The sequence below is a fragment of the Mustelus asterias genome, chromosome 12 (assembly GCF_964213995.1).
Source record: "Mustelus asterias chromosome 12, sMusAst1.hap1.1, whole genome shotgun sequence".
NCBI classification, from domain to species: Eukaryota; Metazoa; Chordata; class Chondrichthyes; order Carcharhiniformes; family Triakidae; genus Mustelus; species Mustelus asterias.
This window is the reverse complement of record NC_135812.1, coordinates 86,936,448-86,960,514: the sequence shown is the minus strand read 5'-3', so window position 1 is coordinate 86,960,514 and position 24,067 is coordinate 86,936,448. Positions and strand designations below refer to the sequence as shown.

At 43.0% G+C, this 24,067-nt stretch overlaps 1 protein-coding gene across 1 annotated transcript in view; it reads left to right on the top strand.

The window, feature by feature from the left end:
• sdk2b (sidekick cell adhesion molecule 2b) overlaps window positions 1-24,067 on the top strand; it is a 939,592-nt gene that overhangs the window by 676,671 nt on the left and 238,854 nt on the right. The window contains exons 7-13 of the mRNA XM_078225548.1: window positions 5,974-6,164; window positions 8,650-8,733; window positions 10,050-10,244; window positions 13,994-14,110; window positions 15,133-15,300; window positions 20,612-20,714; window positions 22,595-22,771. Of these exons, the coding sequence (XP_078081674.1) occupies window positions 5,974-6,164; window positions 8,650-8,733; window positions 10,050-10,244; window positions 13,994-14,110; window positions 15,133-15,300; window positions 20,612-20,714; window positions 22,595-22,771 (1,035 nt within the window). The remainder of the gene's footprint in view (window positions 1-5,973; window positions 6,165-8,649; window positions 8,734-10,049; window positions 10,245-13,993; window positions 14,111-15,132; window positions 15,301-20,611; window positions 20,715-22,594; window positions 22,772-24,067) is intronic.

Sequence of the window (24,067 nt, the reverse complement as noted above, 5' to 3'; positions counted from 1 at the left end):
GGATTGTCATTGGATCCTGGGATACAGGTGAGTGAGGACGGGATGGGGATTGTGGGGAGGTGGAGGCAGGGTGATCAGAGGTAAGGGCAGGAGGTTGGTTTTCAGCATCCTGTTCTCCCCAGTGCCACAGCCCTGATCAGGCACAGATTGCCTCACAACAAGGTACATTCCAGCTTCCCTCGCCATCCCAAAGTAAGCCATTTGCAAACCCAATAGGGTTTGCTGGGTGATCAAGACAATGCTGTGCTGCTTCTATTTAATCCCTGAGCTTCCACTAAAGTCCAATGGATCAGGGACAATTGGTGTCAATTGGCTCATTAATAGCCCGAATTGCATCCTGCCGCGAGCAAATTCCCATCTCCAACTTAATCGTGGGAGATTTTCCCACCAGCAGCCGATCGATACACAGCCTTTTTCACAGTTAAGTGGGCCCAGCCACCATGTTTACTGCCCCAACAGGCTGGATTAAAATTTGCCCTCTGCGTTATCACACCAAAAAACTCAATCATCTTAGTCAAACACAATTTTCCCTTAACAAACTCATGCTGGTTCTCCTTTGTTAGTTCAAGTTTGTCAAGTGGCTGTTGATTTTCTCCTGGATTATTGCTTCTAAAAGATTTCCTAACCATGGTGTTAAACTGATTGGCCTGTAATTGTTAGATTTATGCTGTAGACCATACGACCATAACACATAGGAGCAGAAGTAGGACATTCAGCCCATCGAGTGTGCTCTGCCATTCAATGAGATCAGGCAGGAGTTTACGACCTCGCTCGAGTGAGACCGGAAATTCCCGCCCGAAGCCATCAGACATTTCCGTTGTCCACCCCTTACCCGCTCTGACGGGTGGGTCTTCCATGGCGGCGAGGCTGTAGAATTCCAGTGATCATGTCTCTCTCAGCCTTGAATATACTTAATGATCCAGCCTCTACAGCCCTCTATGATAAAAAATTCCAGAAATTCACTACCCCCAATAGAAGAAATTCCTCCTCCATCATAAATGGGCGACCCCTTACTCTGAGATTATACCCTCTGGTCCTAGACTCACCCACAAGAACATCCCCTCAGCATCAACCCTGTCAAATCCCCTGAGAGTTCTATGGCCGGAATTTTACTGCCCTCCTGCCACGGGAATCAGAGCGGGCGAGGGGTGGACAATGGGAAAGTCCATTGACCTTGGGTGGGATTTTACGGTTTTGGGATGAGCAAAGCCATAACATCCTGCCCTATATGTCTCAATAAGGTCACCTCTCATTCTTCTAAACTCCAATGAGTATAGGCCCAACCTACGCAACCTCTCTTTATTAGAAAATCCTTCCATACCTGGGATCAACCTTCTCTGGATTAGCTCCAATACCAGTACATCTTTCCTTATGCTTTAATTTAGTGACTAGTTCCTCATGCTTTCTCTGCAGAACCTCATTCTTCACTCTACCTATGTCATTGGTTCCTACATGGACCATGATGATGGAATCCTTCTCCTCCCACTGCAAGTTCTCATCCAGCCCAGAGCAGATATCCTGAACCCTGGCATCAGGCAGACAACACAGCTGTCTAGACTTTGGTTCTTTGCTGCAGAGAACAGTGTCAATCCTCCTCACTATGCACTATAGCTGCATTTTTGTGTAATCCCTCACTTGAATGGCTTCCCGTCCGACAGTGCCATGGCCAATCAGTTCACCCACCCTGCAGCCCCCACTCACATCCAACAAAGCTGAGAGCATCAAACATGTTTGACAGTTGTTGAGGCTGACTGACACTCTTGCACTCCTGCCCCCTGGGTCCTTTAATTGCCTCATCTGCAGTCAAACACCCTGTCCCTGACCACTTTCCAAGCCAGATGACCCTCCCTTAAAGGGTGTGACTGCCTCCTGAAACAGAGCATCCACGTAACACTCTCCCTCTCTCAATTACTCTGAACCAAAGTTCCTGAGACTGTAGACACTTACTGCAGATGTGTTTGCCCTGGATCACACTGTTATCCAGGACCTCTCACTTGCTGCCACCTTGACACATCACCTGTCCAGCCATCCTTAATGTATTTTAAATATTTACTTAATTAAATCATTTACTTATTTATAGTTCTTTTTATATATTTTCAACTCACAAAGAACAGTACCTGTACTATTTTAAAACTTAAGAATGGAATAAACCTTAAAATCTAACTAGATACTCACCAGCTATGCACCAAATAGCTAACTACTCCTGCAGCAGGGCAAGACCATTTTCTGAAGAGTGAAAGTTAAAAAGCCAAAGAGCATCTTTTCCCCTTCTGTACTGAATTCCCACTTTGATCCAAATTCCCAAATATATTCACTGGGGCTGTGTCTTACTCAGGATGAGGTGTCTCCCATTTCTCGTGCGTCTCTTACTGGTCCTTGGACAAATTCTATTTCACTCGTTATATGCTTGAGATGACCAAGATAGGGAGGGTCAAGACCATGGAGGTACTTGAAAACAAGGAGAAGAATTTTAAATCAAAACACTGCTTGACTGGAAGCCTATATAGATCGATGTACATAGAGTTGATAGCTAAACAGAACTTGGAGCGAGTAAGAACATGGGCAGCATGGGTTAGCACTGCTGCCTCACATCGCCAGAGACCTGGGTTCAATTCCAGCCTCGGGTCACTGTCTGTGTGGAGTTTGCACATTCTCCCCGTGTCTGCATGGGTTTCCTCCGGGTGCTCTGGTTTCTTCCCACAGCCCAAAGATGTGCAGGTTAGGTTGATAGGCCATGCTAAATTGATCCGAGTATCAGGGGGATTAGCAGGGTAAATGTGTGGGGTTATGGGATTAGGGCCTGAGTGGGATTGTGGTCGGTGCAGATTTGATGTGCCAAATGGCCTCCTTCTGCACTGTATGGATCCTATTCTATGATCATCATTCTATGATTCTATGATCAATGTTCTGGATGACTTGATGCTGATGGTGAGTAGGTTAGCCAGGTGCTCGATTCAAGTCTAGAGGTAACAAAGGCATGAATTAGGGTTTCATCAGCAGATGATCTAAGACAGGAGCAAAGTCAGATGATGTTACAGAGATGGAAATAGGCGGTCTTGGAAATAGGAGTGATTGGTGGGGATAAGTGGTTAAAAGTCAGTGCTAAGGTGGAGCTGCATGTTGACGGTGTACATCTGAAAATTAAAGCTTTGCTTTGGGATGATGCAGCTGAGGGCACCATGTAGATGAGAAGTAGGAGAGGTCCAAGGATAGATCCTGGGGAAAAGGCCAGAGGTAATGCTGTGGGAGCAGGAAGAGAGCGTGTAGCAAGTGATGCTCTGGTTATGATTTGATAGATAAGAGAAACACTGCAATGTACCAAAGGAACCGAAAGCCTATTTCAGCCGGGAAAAGATGTACCTCTAAATGCAAAGTACTTGCAGTAGTAATGATAGGCTCTGCCATTTTGATCCTGACTACAAGTCAACAAGGACGACACCATCATATTACAGTAAAGAGGAAAACTATAATCAATGTGTCTTCTACAGGCACAAGTTCTAAAAATCCCATATAAAACACATTATTTTCTCGAAATTATTGCAAATAGAAAATATTTTTGAACATCTACCCTATCCTTTTGATATTTTGTTTCCATGTTGATATTTATTTTCTGTTGTGTCATTATCAAAAGAGAAGTTTGAATTTTCCTTTCTTTCTTTCATTGGCACAGTCAGAACAGTGTAATGGAATGTGAAACTCATGCTGTGCTTTTCTTTTACTGCTGGTCTTTAATGCATGAACTTCCTGCGCTCATAAAATACTGGGATGACAGGACTTAGAACTGAATATTTTTGCTCTCTGTCCAAAGTGACAGCATAAAGCAATCTCATGTCAGGTATATCAAAGGTTACTACAGTTTAAACCTTTCCCTTCACTACCAGAACCTCAGAAGAACATTGCCTTACTGCGCCAGCATGACCTTTTCATTTAATATTCTTATGGGTCTCTGGTCGATGCTGTCTAGTGTAACATCATCTGGAAGCCATTTGCTGTGAACATCTTCTCACTATGAACTGGATGCAGAATGCGTAATGTGGTTCGTTCATGGCTTCTCTATATAGCTTGGTTGATGCTTGTGTGGGCCAATCATCAGCAATGCCCCAATACTAAATTTGGAATATAATGTAACTGGTTTCTGGGAAATTGGTAGTTTTGCAGCAGTAGCAGGAATTCCAGAAGACGTGGGGCGGAATATTCTGGCCTCGCTCACCCCGAAATTGGAAAATCCCGCCCAAGGTCAAACATACCTTTCCATGGTCCATCCCTCGACCGCTCCGATTCCCGTGGCGGACAGGATGGTAAAATTCGCTCTGTGGCCTCCCAGCACTGATGCTGGGGACTAGCTGCACGTTTAAAATGTGACGTTTAAAAAGCTCTCAGCTTGCTTACTGTATCAACTTGACATTTTGAACATCATAAAGTGAGTGACCAAAAACATTTGTAGGTTTATCGAAGTTCTGAAATTGAGCAAATAAATGACAAATTAAATTTTAAACCTGTTACATATTAACAACTGAGGATAGATCAATTTGCCTAAACAGGACTTGGAGCACAGAAGAACAAAAGAACACAAAAAATAGGAGCAGGAGTAATCAAATGGCCTGCCCAGCCTGTTCCACCATTCAATACAATCCTGGCTGACCTTGGCCTTCAACTCCACTTTGCCATCCATTGCCCAGATCTCTCAATTCCCTGAGAACCAAATATCTGGATATTAAAGCCTTAAATATATTCAAGAATAGAACTTCCACGACCCTATAAGATAGCTGGCTCCTCCAATCTTGATTGCTTCACCGTTGACAGCAGTGCCTTCATCTGCCTAGGCCAGAAGCTCTGGAATTCCCTCCCTACACCTATCCATCACACTATCTCTCCATCCTCTTTTAAGAGGCTCTTTAAAACCTACCTCTTTGACCAAGCTTTTGGTAATCTGCCCTCATTGCCCCTTATGTGGCTTGGTGTCTAATTTTGCTCCAAGGTGGCACAGTGGTTAGCACTGCAGCCTCACAACACCAGGGACTCTGGTTCAATTCCCAGCTTGGGTCACTGTCTGTGTGGAGTTTGCACGTTCTCCCTGTGTCTGCGTGGGTTTCCTCCGGGTGCTCCGGTTTCCTCCCACAGTCTGAAAGACGTGCTGGTTAGGTGCATTGACCCGAACAGGCGTCGGAGTGTGGCCACTAGGGGAATTTCACAGTAACTTCATTGCAGTGTTAATGTAAGCCTTATTTGCGACTAATAAATAAACCTTTACTTTAAAACATTCCTGTGAAGTTCCTTTGAGATATTTTATTATGTAAAGACAGTATATGAATGAGTTGTTTATGCTGTAGGATTGCCTTCACTAGTACTTGTTTTGTCAGAGATATCACCCTAATATAAAATATAAATGAGATGCTAATGAGACTTAATTAATTCATTTGAAATTGTTTCTCTTTCTGCCCATTTCTCCCACCCCCACCCAACCACTGTCTGATGGCCCTTCTGGAAGTTATTTTCTCATTGTCTCTGTTACTCATCATTTCCTAACTGAGACAGTCGACTAGATTCAGCCAATGTCAATCTTGAATGAGTCATCAAAAATATACCAGGACATTAACTTGCCACATCATTTCCCTTCCTTCTCTTTTCCAATACCTAAAATCTTAGTAACTGTAAAACAAGATAACCCCCCTCCCCATATGCAGAGACATGAGTAGCAATTTTCTTAGTGTCATTTTGTGCCCCTTTCCCCACAATAATTTTAAACAGCAATTATATTTCATCAATCTCCTTGTGTTTTAACCGAGGTAACTAGGTGCTCACACTGTTGATGCACCTTGATAGTAGGATCAGGATTGGATTGCATTTGATGATGTCTGACAGTACAACCGGAATTTTTAATCATTTCTGTATAATTACAGCAGGCTTTCAACCAGGAGAACAAATCAATGGTGTAAAGGGATTTCTCTACATTTTTGTGATTGTTTTTTTCAGGCCACTTATTAAGCTAAGTATTATGTGGAAAAAAGATGGGGTGCTAATAAGAAGTGGATTCAGCGATTACCATCGGAAACTGACCATCCTAAACCCGAAATTGCACGATGCTGGATATTATGAATGCGAAGCCATCCTCCGAAGCAGTAGTGTTCCTTCAGTCAGTGCAGGGGCCTTCTTGTCAGTGTTGGGTGAGTGGCTGGAAAATTCCTGGTTCTATAACGAGCACCGGTATAATGGTTACAAAATGTTCTGCAGGTCTGAGCACAGAGAATTTACAAGTCTGGATTCAGAATTAAACTGGTGTATTTAACAAGCCATTGAAAGGTTTCAAAGGACTTCTTGTCTTCAATGAGCCAACCACTACTTTATACTTTTTATAATTACTATCATTTTTATAGTCACTGATTTTAAAAGACCCCAGATTCTATCCATAGCTTCCTACTCATTTTTTAGCTCTCATTTCCTTGTCATTCCAGTCAGATACAAATGTTCAGAATTCTCTCAGAATCTGCAAGGATATCACATCACTGCAGCAGACTGATGTTTCAGTTCTGACTGGACTGCAAAATGGTTCCCTTTCAATGTTTCTTTGTCGAAAGCTATATCTGTAGCAGATCTACCATGACATTGCCCATGCTGAGTTAGAGGAGGCACAGCATTATGAAGTGTAAAGCACAATGTATCATCAAGGGCACTGAATTTTCTTAGTTGAATAAGTCAAGTTGCATTTCTATTTCAGATTTATTTTTTTCTTTATTCATTCACGGGATGCGGGCATCACTGACTGGGCCAGCATTTATTGCACATCCCTAATTGCCCTTGAGAAGGTGGTGGTGAGCCGCCGCCTTGAACCATTGCAGTCCATATGGTGCATGTATGCCCTTAGTGCTGTTTGGAAGGTAGTTAATGTCACAGTGTTGGTGACAATTTGAGCTTCAATACATGAAAATGTGCTTATTTGTTGGGAAACCGTGTATCAATAGCTCTGATTGCTTGTAAAACTTAGCCTAAAGGATGCACTTAACTTTATCTCTTGGCTTGATGATGCTGATGATGGGGAATACATTACAGGTGGTAGATAGGTATGAGGTATGATGCAGCAACCGTGTATAAAGGTATTGAGAAGTAGCTATGTGAATTTGCAATGACAATAGAGTAATCAGTTAGGCTGTTTTAATACTGATTTCACAGCCTGTTATGCGTGTGTGTGTTCCATGACACTGGAACTCAATGGTCTCTTTACAATTGGGATTAATTTTACTGATTAATGATCTTGCCAATACCGAAACCATTTCAACTTATGGGGCTGGAAAATTGACTATCTCACCTTAGCACAAGTCAATTGATTAGGGAGAATATGGTTTGAAAATGCTTTGAAATAACCACTCAGAATAATTGAAATTAACGTTTTACTAACGATAATTTTTCCACTGTGTTTTAATTCACATTTAAACAGAAATATAGGGCAGAATTCTCCCATAAGCAAAACTGAGAGCAAACCCTGGTCGATGGGCACTGCCCAGCCATGCCCCCAACCACCCGGGGCTTGTGTAGCCTCCAAGCCCCCAGTGTGACCATCGCACCAGGTCTCTGCTGGTGGAGACCAGTAGTGATTCTCACTGTTCTTGCGCCACGCCCAAAGGCCGGAGAATTCCATGTGCTGGGTGTTGAATGGACTGTGCATGATCTTACTACCTCGTCTTACTGGTCATTTGGCGAGGCAGAGTGGTAAGACTGGGTGAGAGGTGAAAAATTGTGTTCGCGCTGCCCCCGCCTCGCCCCCCTTCCTCATACTGGCGAGAATCACATTGGGACTCTCTTTTTGCATTGAGTGCTGTAAGATTGTGACTCACAGCTCGCCGAAAAATCGGCACCATTCTCCACTGTTCTCTTGCTTGTTTGGCACTTTGGGGGGCCAATCTTACAAAAAACATTCTGAAGTGCCGAACGAGTGTGAAAATGGGAGAGAATTGCATCCAACTTTTAGATGCTATCGTACTAAAGAGCCCAGATGTGATACTCGTTAGCAGAAGGAGGGGGAGGGTGGCGAAGCTTATTCGCCAGCTGCTGAGCTCTAGATGCGCCATTGCACAGGTGCCCCGATCTCCCAATGCAGAGTGTACACACAGTGTACTGGGACTTGTCACACCCCTCCCCTCCCCTCCACCCCCCAAACATCACCCTCTCCTCTCCCACCTCCCCCCCCCTCTCCTGCCCCCTGTTCATCACCCCACAACTCCCCAAATTGGCACCCTGGTCGATGGGCACTGCCCAGCTATGCCCTCAACCACCTGGGGCTACTGTAGCCTCCAAGCCCCCCAGTGTGACCATCGCACCAGCTCTCTGCTGGTGGAGACCAGTAGCGATTCTTGCCGTTCTCGCGCCACACCCGAAGGCTGGAGAATTCCATGCGCTGGGAGTTCAACAGGTTGTGAAATTTAATTGCTACTTTAAATAAAGGACGCGATCTGATTCACGCAATTAGAAAGGGGCTGGGAGAATCATGAACTGTATTGCACCGGGTGCGAAACTGATTTTCAAGCCCGCATGCTATCCTCCGGGTTCGGCGCAATCTTCCCCGGGTGTGGCGAGGTCGGAGATTCGCCCCCATAATCATTGGGCTCAAGAATATATTTCTTTGCTGATTAATAGTCAGTCCTTCTCTTTTTGCAGAACCACCACAGCTCAGCCTGGAACCAGAGCGTCACATTGCAGTTGAGATTGAGAAAGTGGTGGATATTCCATGTCAGGCTCAAGGTAAAGTCAATAGCCAATCTACCATTTATGAAACCGAGGTGGAGGATTATATATGGTAGAGACAGTACATTAAGTGATGCAGTATATTTCTTTCTCTGTTCTTTCTTTTGGCAACTGCCTAGAAACGATAATGTTGAGTGATCACTCTCTATCTGTGAATGAGTTACTCTTTTTTTTAAATGAGTTTGCCAAGGTGATACATTCCGTTCCCTCAGATCCCTGTGCATATAGATGAGAAATGAAATTCAGCACTTAGGTGACATTATTGAGTTGGTTTGAGAAATGTGGTGCTTTTTTGAAAAAATTACAAGTGCAATAACTGCCTGAAAAGCTGTTGCTAGGTAACCATTGTTTTTCATTTTAAGGTATAAGGAACACTCATAAAACCACTAATTCGGATCACGAAAGTTTCAAATTTGTTGAACCATACGGACCCGAAGGTTAATTTCCTGTGTGCACTGAGTTGAGTTATTACAACCAGCGCAGGAGTTAGAATGTTAAAATTGGTTCAAACCCTTGGGGACAACAGAGAAACAATGACCAAAAGTTAACATTTCCAAACGCTAGCCATTGACCTTTTCGAGGAATTTCACAGGTAGACATCTGAGGTGAGCAGAGATAGGTTAAGCAGAAATATTTATTGTGGTTGAATAACCCACTGATGCTAACTGTCCATGTCAGACATGGAGAACAATTTCTTTCTCAAGACCCCGGTTGGCTGCCAGGATCCATCCAGCTCTATCCCAGGCACCTGTGGGATCAATTTATTATTTTTCTTCAAATCGTTTTTTTATTCCCTCAGATGAATCACAACATGCTTCACTCCTATACCACTGCTCCTTAATGTATTCTGTTGGAGTGTGTTATTGCCATGAAGCATGCACTGAGACTCCCACAACATTTGTATCTGGGAGGAGCAGAGAATGCAAAGTGCTGTGACATTAAGAGAATAGGAATTTGGTCAGTTCTGATTGAATGATTGAGACCTGGGTAATTTCGAAAGCAGCCGAGGTGCTGGCTTGTGATGAAGGTAATGGACAAAGCAACGATTTCACAATTCCAGGCACAAAATATTATTTGTTCAACTTTGAATATTTTCAATGTTTTGATTAATACTGTCAATTAATACTGTCAAAAGTCTTGTTGCATTCGATGCCTGCTGTATACTTTATTTATTGACAGCCTCAAAGAGAAGAGATCATGGCGCACATGAAAGGATATCCCAATAATGCATGCTAAGCCCGCTTCCTGGAAATTCTTTATTCAAGCATCTCATATTTATTAAAGATTGCAATGATTTATGTATGTGATTGCAGGTGTTCCATTGCCAGTGATCTATTGGTATAAAGATGCAACACTGATCACAAGGTTAAATGTTCCCAGATACAAGGTGCTGTCCAATGGCAGCCTGCAGATCAATGGACTGATGCCTGATGACACTGGCATGTTCCAGTGCTTTGCTCGAAATGATGCTGGCGAGGTGCAAACTTTCACCTATCTTGCTGTTACCAGTAAGTTGATGATATTTTAAGCTATTCTGCTAACTGATTTAATCCACTCTTTTATCCTCCATCTTATTTAAGGTTTGTGATTTGATGAGTGATGCACCAAAACTTCTAATCCTAAAATTTTTGTTCATCTTCAGAAGAATTTTTGGGGAGAGTCTGATGGTTTGATATGTCTATCGGAGCATCAGAGTCCTTTATGAATGCCATGAACTATGGGGTGAATCTCATTTAAAAACAGTGGAAATATTTGATTAGGAAAAATTACCAAGGACTGGATTTTGCCAAATGAATGAACATCCCGACACTGCAGATCATGCAGCTGTATAAGTGGGTGACATCCTCAGAAGAAACATAGAAAGCAGGAGCAGGAGAGGCCATTCGGCCCTTCGAACCTGCTCTGCCATTCATTATGATCATGACTGATCATCCATCTCAATAGCCTGATCCCGTCTTCCCCCTCCATATCCTCTGATTCCTCTTGTCCCAAATGCTATATCTAACTGCTTCTTGCAAACATACAATATTTTGGCCTCAACTACTTTTTATGATAGCGAATTCCACAGGCTGACCGCTCTCTGGGTGAAGAAATTTCTCCTCATCTCTATCCTAAACGATCTACCTGTATCCTCAGACTGTGACCCCTGATTCTGGACACCCCCACCATCGGGAACATCCTTCTTGCACCTACCCTGTCTAGTCCTGTTAGAATTTTGTAGGTTTCTATAAAATCCCCCCTCATTCTTCTGGATTCCAGCGAGTACAATCCTAACCGACTCAATCTCTCCTCATATGTCAATCCTCCCATGCCAGGAATCAATCTGGAAACCTTCTCTGCACTCACTCTAGAGCAAGAACATCTTTCCTCAGATAAGGAGATCAAAACTGCACACAATATTCCTGGTGTGGCCTCACCAAAGCCCTGTGCAATTGCAGCAAACACCTCTGCTCCTGCACCCGAATCTTCTCGTTATGAAGGCCAAAATACCATTTGCCTTTTTTATTGCCTGAAGCACCCATGCTTACCTTCAGTGACTTGTGTACAAGAACACACCAAGGTCTCGTTGCACATTCTCCTCCCCTAATTTATGGCCATTCAGATAGTAATCTGTCGTCCTGGTTTTGCTACCAAAGTGGATATCTCACATTTATCCAAATTATACTGCCATTCATTTGCCCAGTCACTCAACTTGCCCAAATCACACTGAAGGATATCTGGCATCCTCCTCATAGCTCACCCGCCCACCCAGCTTTGTGTCATCTGCAAATTTGGAGATATTAGATTTAGTTCTCTTACCTAAGTCATTAATATATATATATAGTGAATAGTTGGAGTCCCAGTACTGATCCCTGCGGTACCCCACTAATCACTGCCTGCCATTTGGAAAAAGACCCGTTTACTCGTACTCTTTGTTTTCTGTCTGCCAACCAGCTTTCTATCCATCTCAGTACATTTTCCCCAATCCCATGCACTTTAATTTTACATGCTCATCTCTTATGTGGAACTTTGTTGAAAGCCTTCTGAAAGTCCAAATAAACCACATCCACTGGTTCCCCCTCTTCAACTCCACTAGTAATTTCCTTGAAGAATTCTAGTAGATTTATCGAGCATGATTTCCCTTTCATAAATCTAAGCTGACTCTGTCCGATCATGCCACATTATCGAAGTGTTTTGTTAAAAAATCTTTGATAATGAATTCTAGAATTTTCTCCATTACCGATGCCAGGCTTATTGGTCTATAATTTCCTGTTTTCTCGCTCCCTCCCTTTTTAAATAGTGGAGTTACATTAACTACCCTCAAATCTGTAGGAACTGTTTCAGAGTCTAAAGAATCTTGGAAGATGACCACCAATGCATCCACTATTTCTCGGGCCACTTCCTTAAATAGTCTGGGATGTAGATTATCAAGCCCTGGGGATTTATCAGCCTTCAGTCTCATCAGTTTCTCCAGCACCATTTCTCTACTAATACTGATCTCCTTCAATTCCTTCCTCTCACTAAACCATGTGTTTCCCAACATTTCTGGTATCTTATTGGTGTTCCCCTTTGGGAAGATAGAACCAAAGTATGTTTTCAGTTGGCCAGCCATTTCTTTGTTTCCTGTTATAAATTCCCCTGTCTCTGATTGCAAGGGACCTACATTTGTTCACTATTTTTTTCTCCTCACATACCATCAGTAATCTTTCACCTGCAGCTAATTAAAGTTGAGCAGGCAGGAGATCCAGGCAATAAAATGGATACAGGTGGGAGGCTCAAGGCTAATGGATGGTCTTGCTTTTGAAGGTCAGTCTGCATAGAGAGGGTTAGAAGTTGTGCAGATCAAAGGGACCAGCGGAAGACTGGTTCAAGTCAGAGGAACGGTGGAATTCAGCTGTAAGAAAGTTGTAATAAAAATGTGCTTTTGTCTTGAGTTTTTAAATGATTTCAAGCCAATTATGTGAAAGCTACCAGTGACTCTAAGTGAAAAACAACAAAGCATAGTGGGATAGAATTTCATAGAATCTCTACTGTGCAGAAGGAGACTATTCAGCCCATTGAGTCTGCACCAACAACAATCCCACCAGGCCCTATCCCTGTAACCCCATGTATTTACCCTGCTAATCCCCCTGACACTAAGGGGCAATTTAGCATGGCTAATCAACCTAACCCGTACATCTTTGGAGTGTAAGAAGAAACAGGAACATCCAGAGGAAACCCACACAGATATGGGGAGAACATGCAAACTCCACACAGGCAATGACCCGAGGCTGGAATTGAACCTGGGTCCCTGGTGCTGTGAGGCAGCAGTGCTAAACACTGTGCCACCATGCCACCCAAACTGGCTATTTACATATAAAACTGATGACTGTAAGTCATTGCCCTTATAGATACCAGCTAATTTCTCTTTGTCCTTGTCCATCTGCAGTTAGCTTTAAACCTGGTAGCAAGACAACAATATTCCCCAGTATAAGTGGAGCCCATAGGACTGTTCCAGGGTGGAGTCATGGCCTAAAATGCTCCGAAAGATGATTTGGTGCCGCTCTCTCAGCAGACACCCTAAATGCACTGATATTGACATATGTAAGAACCTCTTTTCTGCATGTGGCTTGATTCTGGAAATTTAAGCAGGGTCAGACTCTTGTCTTATTGATAGGGTTGCCAATTTTGATTGGAGGTTTGATCATATGGCATTGGATTACATGACATCTGACCATGTGTCATTTAATTAAGGACATCTGCAAATGTAATTGCATCTGCTTTATTGGACAACACTAGTTTCCTCCGCCTTTGAGTAGCTTTTCTCAAGGTTCATGTCACCAGCTGTTGGTGCAAGAAGTTCTGAGGATCAGAAGGGCACCCATGAGTGGACCGATAAGGAGAGGGAAGAAGGGAACCAAAGATCAGGGAGGGATTTGTAAAAGGGAAATCAGAGAGGGAAGAATGTGATTCCGTCAGTAATGCACTGAATATATAATAGAAGAAGTCATAGAGTGGGAGGCAGGTGCTGGAGATTCATGGTCCATTCCAGATCCCACCTGGTAATCTGGGACATTTGGCAACCATATAGTTGCAATAGTGGAATGGGATCATGGATATGCAGTCCAGTGTGTTATGAGTAGAATCTAATTTTTCTATCATTGGTTATTAGATAACATCAGTTTATCGCAAATAAAGTTAATGCTATTATAAAATGTATTTGGAAACAACATCACTCAGCAATATTTAGATGAATTAATGTGAGAACAATCTTAATTTTTTTACTGGGTTGTTACAGGTATTCCTCCCAACATTACAAAAGGACCATTAGACAGCACAGTGATTGATGGGCTATCAGTGATCCTTTCTTGTGAAACGTCAGGGGCACCACGGCCAGCAATTACCTGGCAGAGAGGCAAGTATTAATATTTATTGCTGTTGAAGGCAGCACATTTCACAAGGGTTCCATTTCTTCCAATCTGCTAACTCCAGCTTTTCTGTACTGCTTTCTTCCACGTTTCCCGCATTACATAATCTGAATCACAAATTCTCAATCACCTAATTATGGATGCTGGAATTGGCCACGGCCCATTGCCGAGAGCTCAGAAACATGACCACATATGCATTTAGTACATTTGTAAATTAGTCAGTTTGATACGGTCTGCCTCAATGTTGTACAAGGGGGAGAAGCATCCTCCTTGCCATTACAGTTGAGCCCACGGCTCAGGCTGTCGGTGGTCAGACCCAAATGATGGATCAAACATAAGTGCCACAGATGGCAGACTTTGACTTTAGCCACAAGTGGCATTCAGGAGTTGAGGGTACCTCGGAAATCCTTACTCCAAACAGCATTTTCAGCCTTAATTTGCACCAGGTTAAGATGACTTAGGAATCCTTGTGAATTGGTATTCAGGATCCAATTCCAATTTTTGGGAGCACCTTTTAAGGATATGGGTTGATTCAGTCATGAGCCACATCCTAAACTCCCGACCTGGCCGGTTCCATTGGAGGGCAATCCTTGTCTTTTGCCATTTTCATGGAGTTAGACCAGGCACCTCAGAGGTGTTGTGAACCATAGTCTGCAGGGACTTTTGAAAGGTCAATTTGAGAAGCCCTTATCATGTCCCCCCCCCTCCCCACCACCCCCCCACCCCCCCCTCCCCCCTACCAAACAACCCCTATTGCTCCTCTTGTCCCATCCCAAGTTATCTTTAGATACTAGCTGACGGAAAGCGGCTGTGTCTTTTGGAATAATCAATTGCCAAATGATTTTCATTTTCTCGAGGTGGCAATACTGTGGTTTCATATCATGGAAGGGTTTTTAGAACAGTTAGCATTTTCAGTTGATAGTCTATATGTACATTGGCTGTGGTATTGTAGTGTGGACTGCAACCAGTGTTCAATAATCCCTTCATTCCTATTCTGTTTTTGAAATAGGAGAGAAAGTGCTGGCCAGTGGGTCTGTCCAATTACCTCGCTTTACACTGCTGGAATCTGGCAGCCTTCTAATCAGCCCTTCCCACATCTCCGACGCCGGAAGCTATACATGTCTAGCCACCAATTCTCGAGGGGTGGATGAGGCTGCTGGAGATCTCATTGTGTGGGGTAAGAAATGAGATTCTTGGCAAATTGAAGTATCTTCTCACTATAAATGCACCATATTGAATCAGAAAATGGAGGCAGCTTGGAAATTGGTTGAGAATAATTGTTATGTCCATTATTCAGGCATTGCTTTCTTACCCGGAACCTTTAGTCCATAAACATTAGAGCCACAGCTGTGGTGGCTACACAGCAGAGAACAATCAGGATATGACTTTGAGCAAAGCAATATCATGGCATTTCACAGTATGGGCCGCCTCTGATATTTGAATTGGAGTCGCCTCTATTCTGGAATCAAGCTATTCTGTGTATGCAAAGTAGGTATAGTTAGAATAGCGTGGAGAGCCAATCTGAATAGTAAACATGTCAGTAACGAACTGAAAGGTGTTCGTTCGTTGTGGGTTTTTCTTTGCATCTTTGATTGAAGTTTTTCACTTAACTTTGTCTCGCTACAAAACGTACTCAGGTATGCTGCAATGTTGATGCATATCCGAAAGCCCATGATACATGCCTGCAGCTTGGCACACTCAGTTATCAAATTGCCTGCTGTATTTCATTGCCAGATGTTGACTGTGAAGGCAACAATGCTTAGAAAGGAACAAAATTTAATCCAGTGAGCATAAATAATGGGTTGGAATTTACATTTCTCTGGGGGCAGGTTGGCCGTTGGGTAAGGGGTGTAACATTGGACACAATGCCAACGGCGCTGTACTCTGTGCATTTCCGTTCATCCCCACCCCTTCCCTCTGCTACAATTTGATACACAACATTGAAGGTGTTGGCAGCCCACCCACCCATGAGCAAATTGAGGTGCATAAGTCCCTGATTATTGACAACTTAAGGACTTCTTCCTGCCACCACTACAATTTTTCCCTTGCCAGGCAGAGTCCCACCCTAAATGTAAAGCCCAGCAGCTTTCACTTTGCAGGCCGGCGGTAGGCAAGTGACACAGAGGGGAAGCACCTCCCAATTCATTCCCCTTTCCCCTCCCTCCACCCTGCTCCTATCCACCAACCCCCAACCCATTTGTCCCCTTCGCTGGGCCCTGCCAACCTAGTTTCAGCGATACACCCTCACTTACCTTGATGTTTGGCTCCAGTTACATTTGCAATTGGGGTCTGGATAGGAGAGTGAATTATATCGAAAAAACACAAGTCAAGCACAACTACAAATTAGACTGTGACACCCAGACCTGGAATGCTGGCACTAATTGTCAAAAGGCAAAATATGGGCCATCGTTGAGGAATTCTTGACAGGAAGAATGACCAGAATGTGGATGACAAAGTTCTTGGAATCATTAAGAAACAATTGTAAACTGTGATGCTGGCTAGGTTTATTTTCGATGAATCAATTAGAATGGGTTATCTGTATTCATCATCTGTTTTAGCACAGCTAAATTTACAGATAATCTATTATCCTGTCACTATACAAACTTGGATATTCCAGCATCACTCAGTGATTGTGGTCAGTACTTCAGTGTGAATAGAGGGGCTGTGTTCTATTCAAAGTACCATGTTTTGAACTGACTGATACTTTACAGTACTCCAGTGTAAAGGTTAGTTTTTGTACTCTGAAACCAGAAAAATGCAAACCCTAGAACATATGAATAGGTGCCTATTCATACATTTAACCTGATCAAGGCTGATCTCTTCCTTGAGTTAATTTACCCAAATTTGTTCCTATTCCTGACACCCTATCAAAAGAAACTCTCAATCTTGAAAATTACCATGAATAATCCGGAATTCACACTCTTTGAACAAAGTGAATTCCAAATTTCAACCACTGTGTGTGCAGTCTGTTGTCATAATGTAACCTTCTCAACCCTTGGATCATTCTGGTGAATCTGCACGGTACCCCCATAGCTACCCCCCACCCAGAGGCCAATATATCCTTCCTGAGGCTCAGTGCCCAAAACTAAATACAGTTCTCCAGATGGGATCTAACCAAGGGATCTGTACAGCGGAATTCCGAACGCTTAGAAATTCCCTTAAGAGATCATTAGCTCTTTGATTACCTTTTGTACTTGTTCACTACCTTTATTAATTTGCATAAAGGGATATCTAAATCCCTTTGCTCAGTCTTCAGTCTGCCACCAGTAAAGCAACATTCTCTTTTTCTGTCCTCATATCCAAAGTGGAAGACCTCACATTTCTCCATGTTGAATTCACTCTCTCTGGCTTTGTTCACTCATTTAATCTGTCTATGTCCTTTTGTAACTTTCTGACTTCATCCATGCAACTTGCTGCTGTGCTTCCTAACTTAATGCCGTCTGCAAACTTGGATAAGCAACAAATCATGAATATGTACAGTGGAAAAAACTGAGGATCCAGTAGAGATCATCTTGTCACATTCCACCCACCAGACAGAGTTCCCTTTATTTGTACTCTTTTCCTCCCACCTCTCAATAATTACTGAACCATGTCACAAGGTTGCCTCAATCCATGCACGTTCAATTTTGCCAACAATCGAAGTTCCATATAGGTAACATCTTTGAACCTCTCCCTTGCGGTTTTCATAAATTTCTATGATTATCAGAGGATTGCTGTTTTCAATAAAATAGAGCAACTTTGCACTATGTATTTTAACTGTTTTCTTCCATAGACTTAAACTAATTCAGTCACAAAGAAATTTAAATAAAATTAAAGAGAACAAACATTAAGAATAGTGACTCTTCTGAACCAGGTAAATTTGGAGAGAGTTATCCTGATTCCATGAGTTAGTTTTTATTTACTAGGGCACAATGTTATAAAATGTAAGCGTAATGCAGCGATGCAAGATTTCTGTTTTTAAAAAGTCTATGTCAGAGTGCCCTCTACTGATGTTTTGTGAGCAGTGTACCATTCGGGTTCAATATTCGATTTTCTCTTCGTCTTTTGGACTTGCTGCTTCCTGGAAAACCAGGAACTCTGATGTGTATGAAATTCAGCTGCTTCTGGGGAGGTAAAGATAAAAACACTAAGTGTAATATCTATCCTGCTGCCAACATACAGTGCATCACAGAGTGATGGAATCGTCCTACACTCTGAAATTACTGAGCGTCTACTCAACCAGTACACGTTCTGGGGAGCAGATCCCCCTACTTGCCCTAGCCCCAAGTTGGAGACCCAGTTCCAATTCATGGCCAAGATGGATCCGTTGCATCTCAAAGGTACATTATTGACGTCTGCATCAACTTTGCTGCTGGAATTGCACTGTGCTTCTCTGATGACAAAGTCAGCTGGCCAAGCCTCCAAAAATTCTTCCTCTTCAAATGTTCTGCCCCTGGTGGAAATGGGTGTCTCTATAAGACCATAAGACATTGGAGCAGAATTAGGCCACTCGGCCCATCAAGTCCGCTCCGCCAATCAATCATGGCTGATATTTTTCTCATCCCCATTCTTCTGTCTTTTCCCCATAACCCCTGATCCCCTTATTAATCAAGAACCTATCTATCTCTGCCTTAAAGACACTCAATGACCTGGCCTCCACAGCCTTCTGCGGCAAAGAGTTCCACAGATTCATCACTCTCTGGCTGAAGAAATTCCTCCTCATTGAAATCATAGAAATCATAGAAACCCTACAGTACAGAAAGAGGCCATTCGGCCCATCGAGTCTGCACCGACCACAATCCCACCCAGGCCCTACCCCCATATCCCTACACATTTACCCACTAATCCCTCTAACCTACACATCTCAGGACACTAAGGGGCAATTTTAGCATGGCCAATCAACCTAACCCGCACATCTTTGGACTGTGGGAGGAAACCGGAGCACCCGGAGGAAACCCACGCAGACACAAGGAGAATGTGCAAACTCCACACAGACAGTGACCCAAGCCGGGAATCGAACCCAGGTCCCTGGAGCTGTGAAGCAGCAGTGCTAACCACTGTGCTACCATGCCGCCCTCATCTCTGTTTTAAAACTCTTTAGCCTGAGGTTGTGCCCTCTGGTTCTAGTTTTTCCTACTAGTGAAACATCCTCTCCACGTCCTCTAAGGATATAATTAATGCTCCCAAGATTGTTTCTTTACTGAAAGCTTGGGTTCTTTTGCAGGGTTCACACCAGGTCTCTGTTGAGCCTCAAGGAAGGTGCAAACAAAAAAGTTTCCTTGGACATCTGGGGAATCCATCTTAAAATTACCTAGATGCATCCTTGAAAGCTTTGAATGTATTCAAGATTGAGTTAGATAGGTTTTTGATGGACAAGGGAGACAAGGGTTATGCAGAGCAGACAGGAAAGTGGAGTTGAAACCACAACCAGATCAGCCATGATCTTATTGAATGGCAGAGCAGACTTAACAGGCTGAATGGCCTATTCTTGCTCCTAAGTCGTATGTTTCCTGTGTTCCATGTTCCTATCCTCTTTACTGAGGAGGAGGGGCAGACAGTACATCATCACTTTGATTTGATTTACTATTGTCACATGTATGAGTATACAGTGAAAAGTATTATTTCTTGCATGCTATATTGACAAAGCATACCGTTCATAGAGAAGGAAAGGAAAGGGTGCAAAATGTAGTGTTACAGTTATAGCTAGGGTGTAGAGAAAGATCAACTTAATATAAGGTAGGTTCATTCAAAAGTCTGATGGCAGCAGGGAAGAAGCTGTTCTTGAGCTGGTTGGTACGTGACCTCAGACTTTTGTATCTTTTTGCCAACGGAAGAAGGTGGAAGAGAGAATGTCCGGGATGCGTGCGGTCCTTGATTATGCTGGCTGTTTTGCCGAGGCAGCAGGGAGTGTAGACAGAGTCAATGGATGGGAGGCTGGTTTGCGTGACGGACTGGGCTACATTCATGACCATTTGTATTTCTTATGGTCTTGGTCAGAGCAGGAGCCATACCAAGCTGTGATACAACCAGAAAGGATGCTTTCTATGGTGCATCTGTAAAAGTTGGTGAGAGTCGTAGCTGACATGCCAAATTTCCTTAGTCTTCTGAGAAAGTAGAGGCATTGATGGGCTTTCTTAATTACAGTGTCAGCGTGGGGGGGACCAGGACAGGTTGTTGGTGATCTGGACAGCTAAAAACTTGAAGTTTTCGACCATTTCTACATTTCTACAATTCCTACGCAGTGTAGTTGAGCAAAGTTTAAAGGATCATCCCCCAATAAGATGGAATTCCATTGTAACTGGGTTCAACTCTAAATTCCTGCAACGCCCATCATATATTTTCAGACTTGCTACCTTAGCCAATCTGTCCTGCAATCCTTGTCGGTGGAGGTTGTTATCTTTTAGAAGAAAGGCCTTAAGGATCAGTTTTAATAAAAGGTAACTGGAGACCAATGTGTTAATCAGAATCTAAATAATTATTCATCTTAATGTTTATAACTTGTTTTGCAGCTCGCACTCGTATCACAAATCCCCCGCAGGAGCAAAGTGTAATCAAAGGAACCATGGCAGTCCTAACCTGTGGCGTGACCCATGATCCCAATGTTGTAATCAGGTATGGTTTGCGGTCAGATTTCATTGCTTAAGGTCCTTGAGCTGTCCTCAGTCACTCCTGTAGTTAAGAATGCAATCTGCAGGATCCATGTTTATTTGTCAGAGGCTGCACAATGCTGAGCATTGGAATTAATTCAGCTTGACTATGATTGTGGGTAGCCGTGCAGAAAGTCTATGGGGGCATTTCTCCCAGCTCGCTGTGCTGTTCTAGTAGCACAGTGGGCCAGGAGACATCAGTGGAGGCCATTTAGCGGGCTCCCCGCTGGGCACCAAGGCCTCTGCGCATCTTCAGCTCCAAGTTTTTTGGAGTCGTGAACTCTGCTCCAGAAGTCAGCACAGAGCTGATTTAAATATTAAAATTTGAAATTTAAATTCAATTTTGAATTTTAAATTTGGGGGTGTGGGGGGAACATTGGTGCTAACTCGGCGAGGTCCACGAGGGGAGTGGTGGGGGGGGAGGGGGAGGGGTGGGCGGGCGGGGTGGGCGGAGAATCAACTGTGCTGACCAGCGATTAAGCTGGTCAGCGATCCGGAGGCCAATCTCCGCTATGACAGATTGGCACATGCGTAGTGGCCCACTCAGCGCTATGCTGCTGGCCTCTCCAGCAGGAATAGGCCACGCCCACAGATTTTCAATGTGAATCGCTCTAGGGCATTCTGCAGTGCTCAGAGTGAGGGACATTCATTTTGAAAACCCGCTAAAACAAACCAGCTGGCGTTACTCCAATTTATACGTGAAGCTTTTGGGAGAATCGCGTCTGTCCATTGCTCCTTATGGTCATTTACATCTGTCAGTTTTGGAGGTCCAAGGGTGAAGCAAAATCATCTTCCACCTTCTTCACTTTCTGAGGTTCATCGATTACATAACATGAAATGGGGCTCAAAAGGATGGGGGATTTTTCAGGCAGTTGTGAAAAGACAGGTGTGTAGTTTACTCTCCAATTACAGTGTTCAATGTGGCTGGAAACTTCAAGAACTCTAATGAGTTATTGCCCTCTTTAAGAGGGAAGCTCGAAGTTGAATAGGACTCCAGGGGATACTTGTGGGAACTGCCAAGTCAGAGTGGCGGATGGCCACAGTCTATGCTGTGATTGATTAGGTTATGACAATGAGCCATAAGGAGGATTTTAGTGACTGCAAAATTTGGTATTGGATTAGCCTGACTGCCAGTTGGGTGGACTTAATGGCAGATGATGGTGATGGAGCTTTTCCTGCCTCTGCAACTGAGATCATAAACACACTGAAGCTTGAGCCTGCTTGATTCTTATTCATTATACAGTGCTTGGGAATGTAATTGCAATGGGAAGGATATCTGTTAGGTAAAAAGGGGGGGACATTATTTTAAAGCAATAGTCAAAGACATTGAAATTGATCTTGAGCTGCTTGATGCATTATGTTGCAAGACCAAGAGACATGAAGCAGGTCACATTGATCAACAAGGGTGCAAATTGCACAAAAATAATCTAAAATTGCCAGCTTAAAGTCTATTATCGGTTGTCACTTAATCAATTCCATTGAGTCAGTGCAAATAATTGGCAAGTGCAGTGCCCTTCAATAAATTTGTGGGGCTATTCTGCAAAGAGCACTGTACTAGATTTGTGTCTCAACTCACCAAGCTGTAGCTTTCTTACAGTTGATGATCCAGCTAGAATCACTCAATCCATTGGAGCATTGAATTTCCAGCTTATGTGGAGTGGAGTGAGGAAATGGCCAGCCCTGCTACATACTCAATTCTGTTCCATCAGTTAATCAGAACAAAAACCTATGATCAGACTTGTTGAGCTTTTGGTCGATGATTGCTATTGGAAACAAGTATCTGTATTAAAATGTGTTCATCCTGTGACATTTTATACTGTGGCATTCTCTGCCCTTCTTATGCAGACATGTGTGGCAGAAGGATGGGGCTGTGATTGATGTGGATGCCATTCCACGGATGCGACTTGATGAAGCAGGAACACTGTACATCTCTCAGACTTGGTCAGGAGATATTGGATTATACACCTGCAAAGTACTCTCAGTAGGAGGGAATGACTCTCGCAATGCTCAGGTTAGAGTCAGGTAAGTGAGGAGTTGATTAAATAATCTTAAAGCACTTGAATGCCACATTCATGCCATTATAATCCTACAGCAAAAGTTGCCTAAGCAACCCTATGGCATAAATTACCCTGTGTCCTCAGATTACCCTAAATAAATTACCCAAAGCAACCCCCAAGTGGAGGTTTTGTCACATTGTACATTTGTTCGAATAAAAGTGTTTAAAATATAAAGAATATTTAAAGAGGTTAGTGGAAATATAATAATGGCACTGTTAGGTGCAGATAAAAACTAATTAGGAAAGGGAATAACGCCAGAGGATTAGCAGGCAGCTAATTTAATTACTATATTTAAAAGTCCAGGGAACTGTAAACCAGTTAGTTTTGCTTCAGTGGCGAGATGGATAATGAAATCATTACAAAAAGATGCAACAAGTGGAAACCAAGAATATCGCAAAGAATAGTCAGCACAGATAGTAAAAGTCATGCATGACCAATACAAGGCAGGAAAACAATAAAAGAGATAGAAGGAGTAGACCGTATGGTGCATTAAGCCTGCTTCACCAATCTATACAATCTTTGGGCTGATCAGGGGCTTTCACTTAACTTTCCTGCTTGCTCCTCATAACCCTTGATTTCTTGAAAGACCAAAAACGTTTGTGTATCCAGCCTTAAATATAGTGAATAATGAAGCATACAGAACCTTCTGGGATAGAGAATTCCAAAGATTCACAAAGAAATTTCTTCACTCAAAGGGTTGTGTATCTTTGGAATTCTCTAACCCAGAAGGTTCTGTATGCTTCATTATTCACTAATGATCGACACCGATCCCAAGGCTGTGCGCCCATGTCCTAGCTCAGCCTTAGCCAGTTCTCACCTTGTACCCATGACATTGGCTTTGTTTAAATTTAAGATTCTTGTTTGTGATTAGAGTATGTCACTTTCAAACTCAACATTGAATTTGGTTATATTGTGATGATGTTTTAATTTGATTTTACTAATTAACCCTGCCTCATTACATAATACGAGAATTCAAATAACATTTCACCAGTTGATACCATGACCTACTGCTCCAGGAAACTGTCATAAATGCACTCTACAAAGTCATCTTCCAGAACAATCTTGCCAATTTGATTTATCCAGTCTAAAGTCCCCCAAAATTATTATCTTGCCTTTGTTACACATTCCAATAATTAATTGTTTAATGTTTTTATCCAATGGTATAAATACTGTCAGGCCCCAAAGACCACTTCCACCAGCATTTTCCAGATTTTTGCTATTCCTAAACTCCACCCAAACTGATTCTATTTTGTGATGTTCT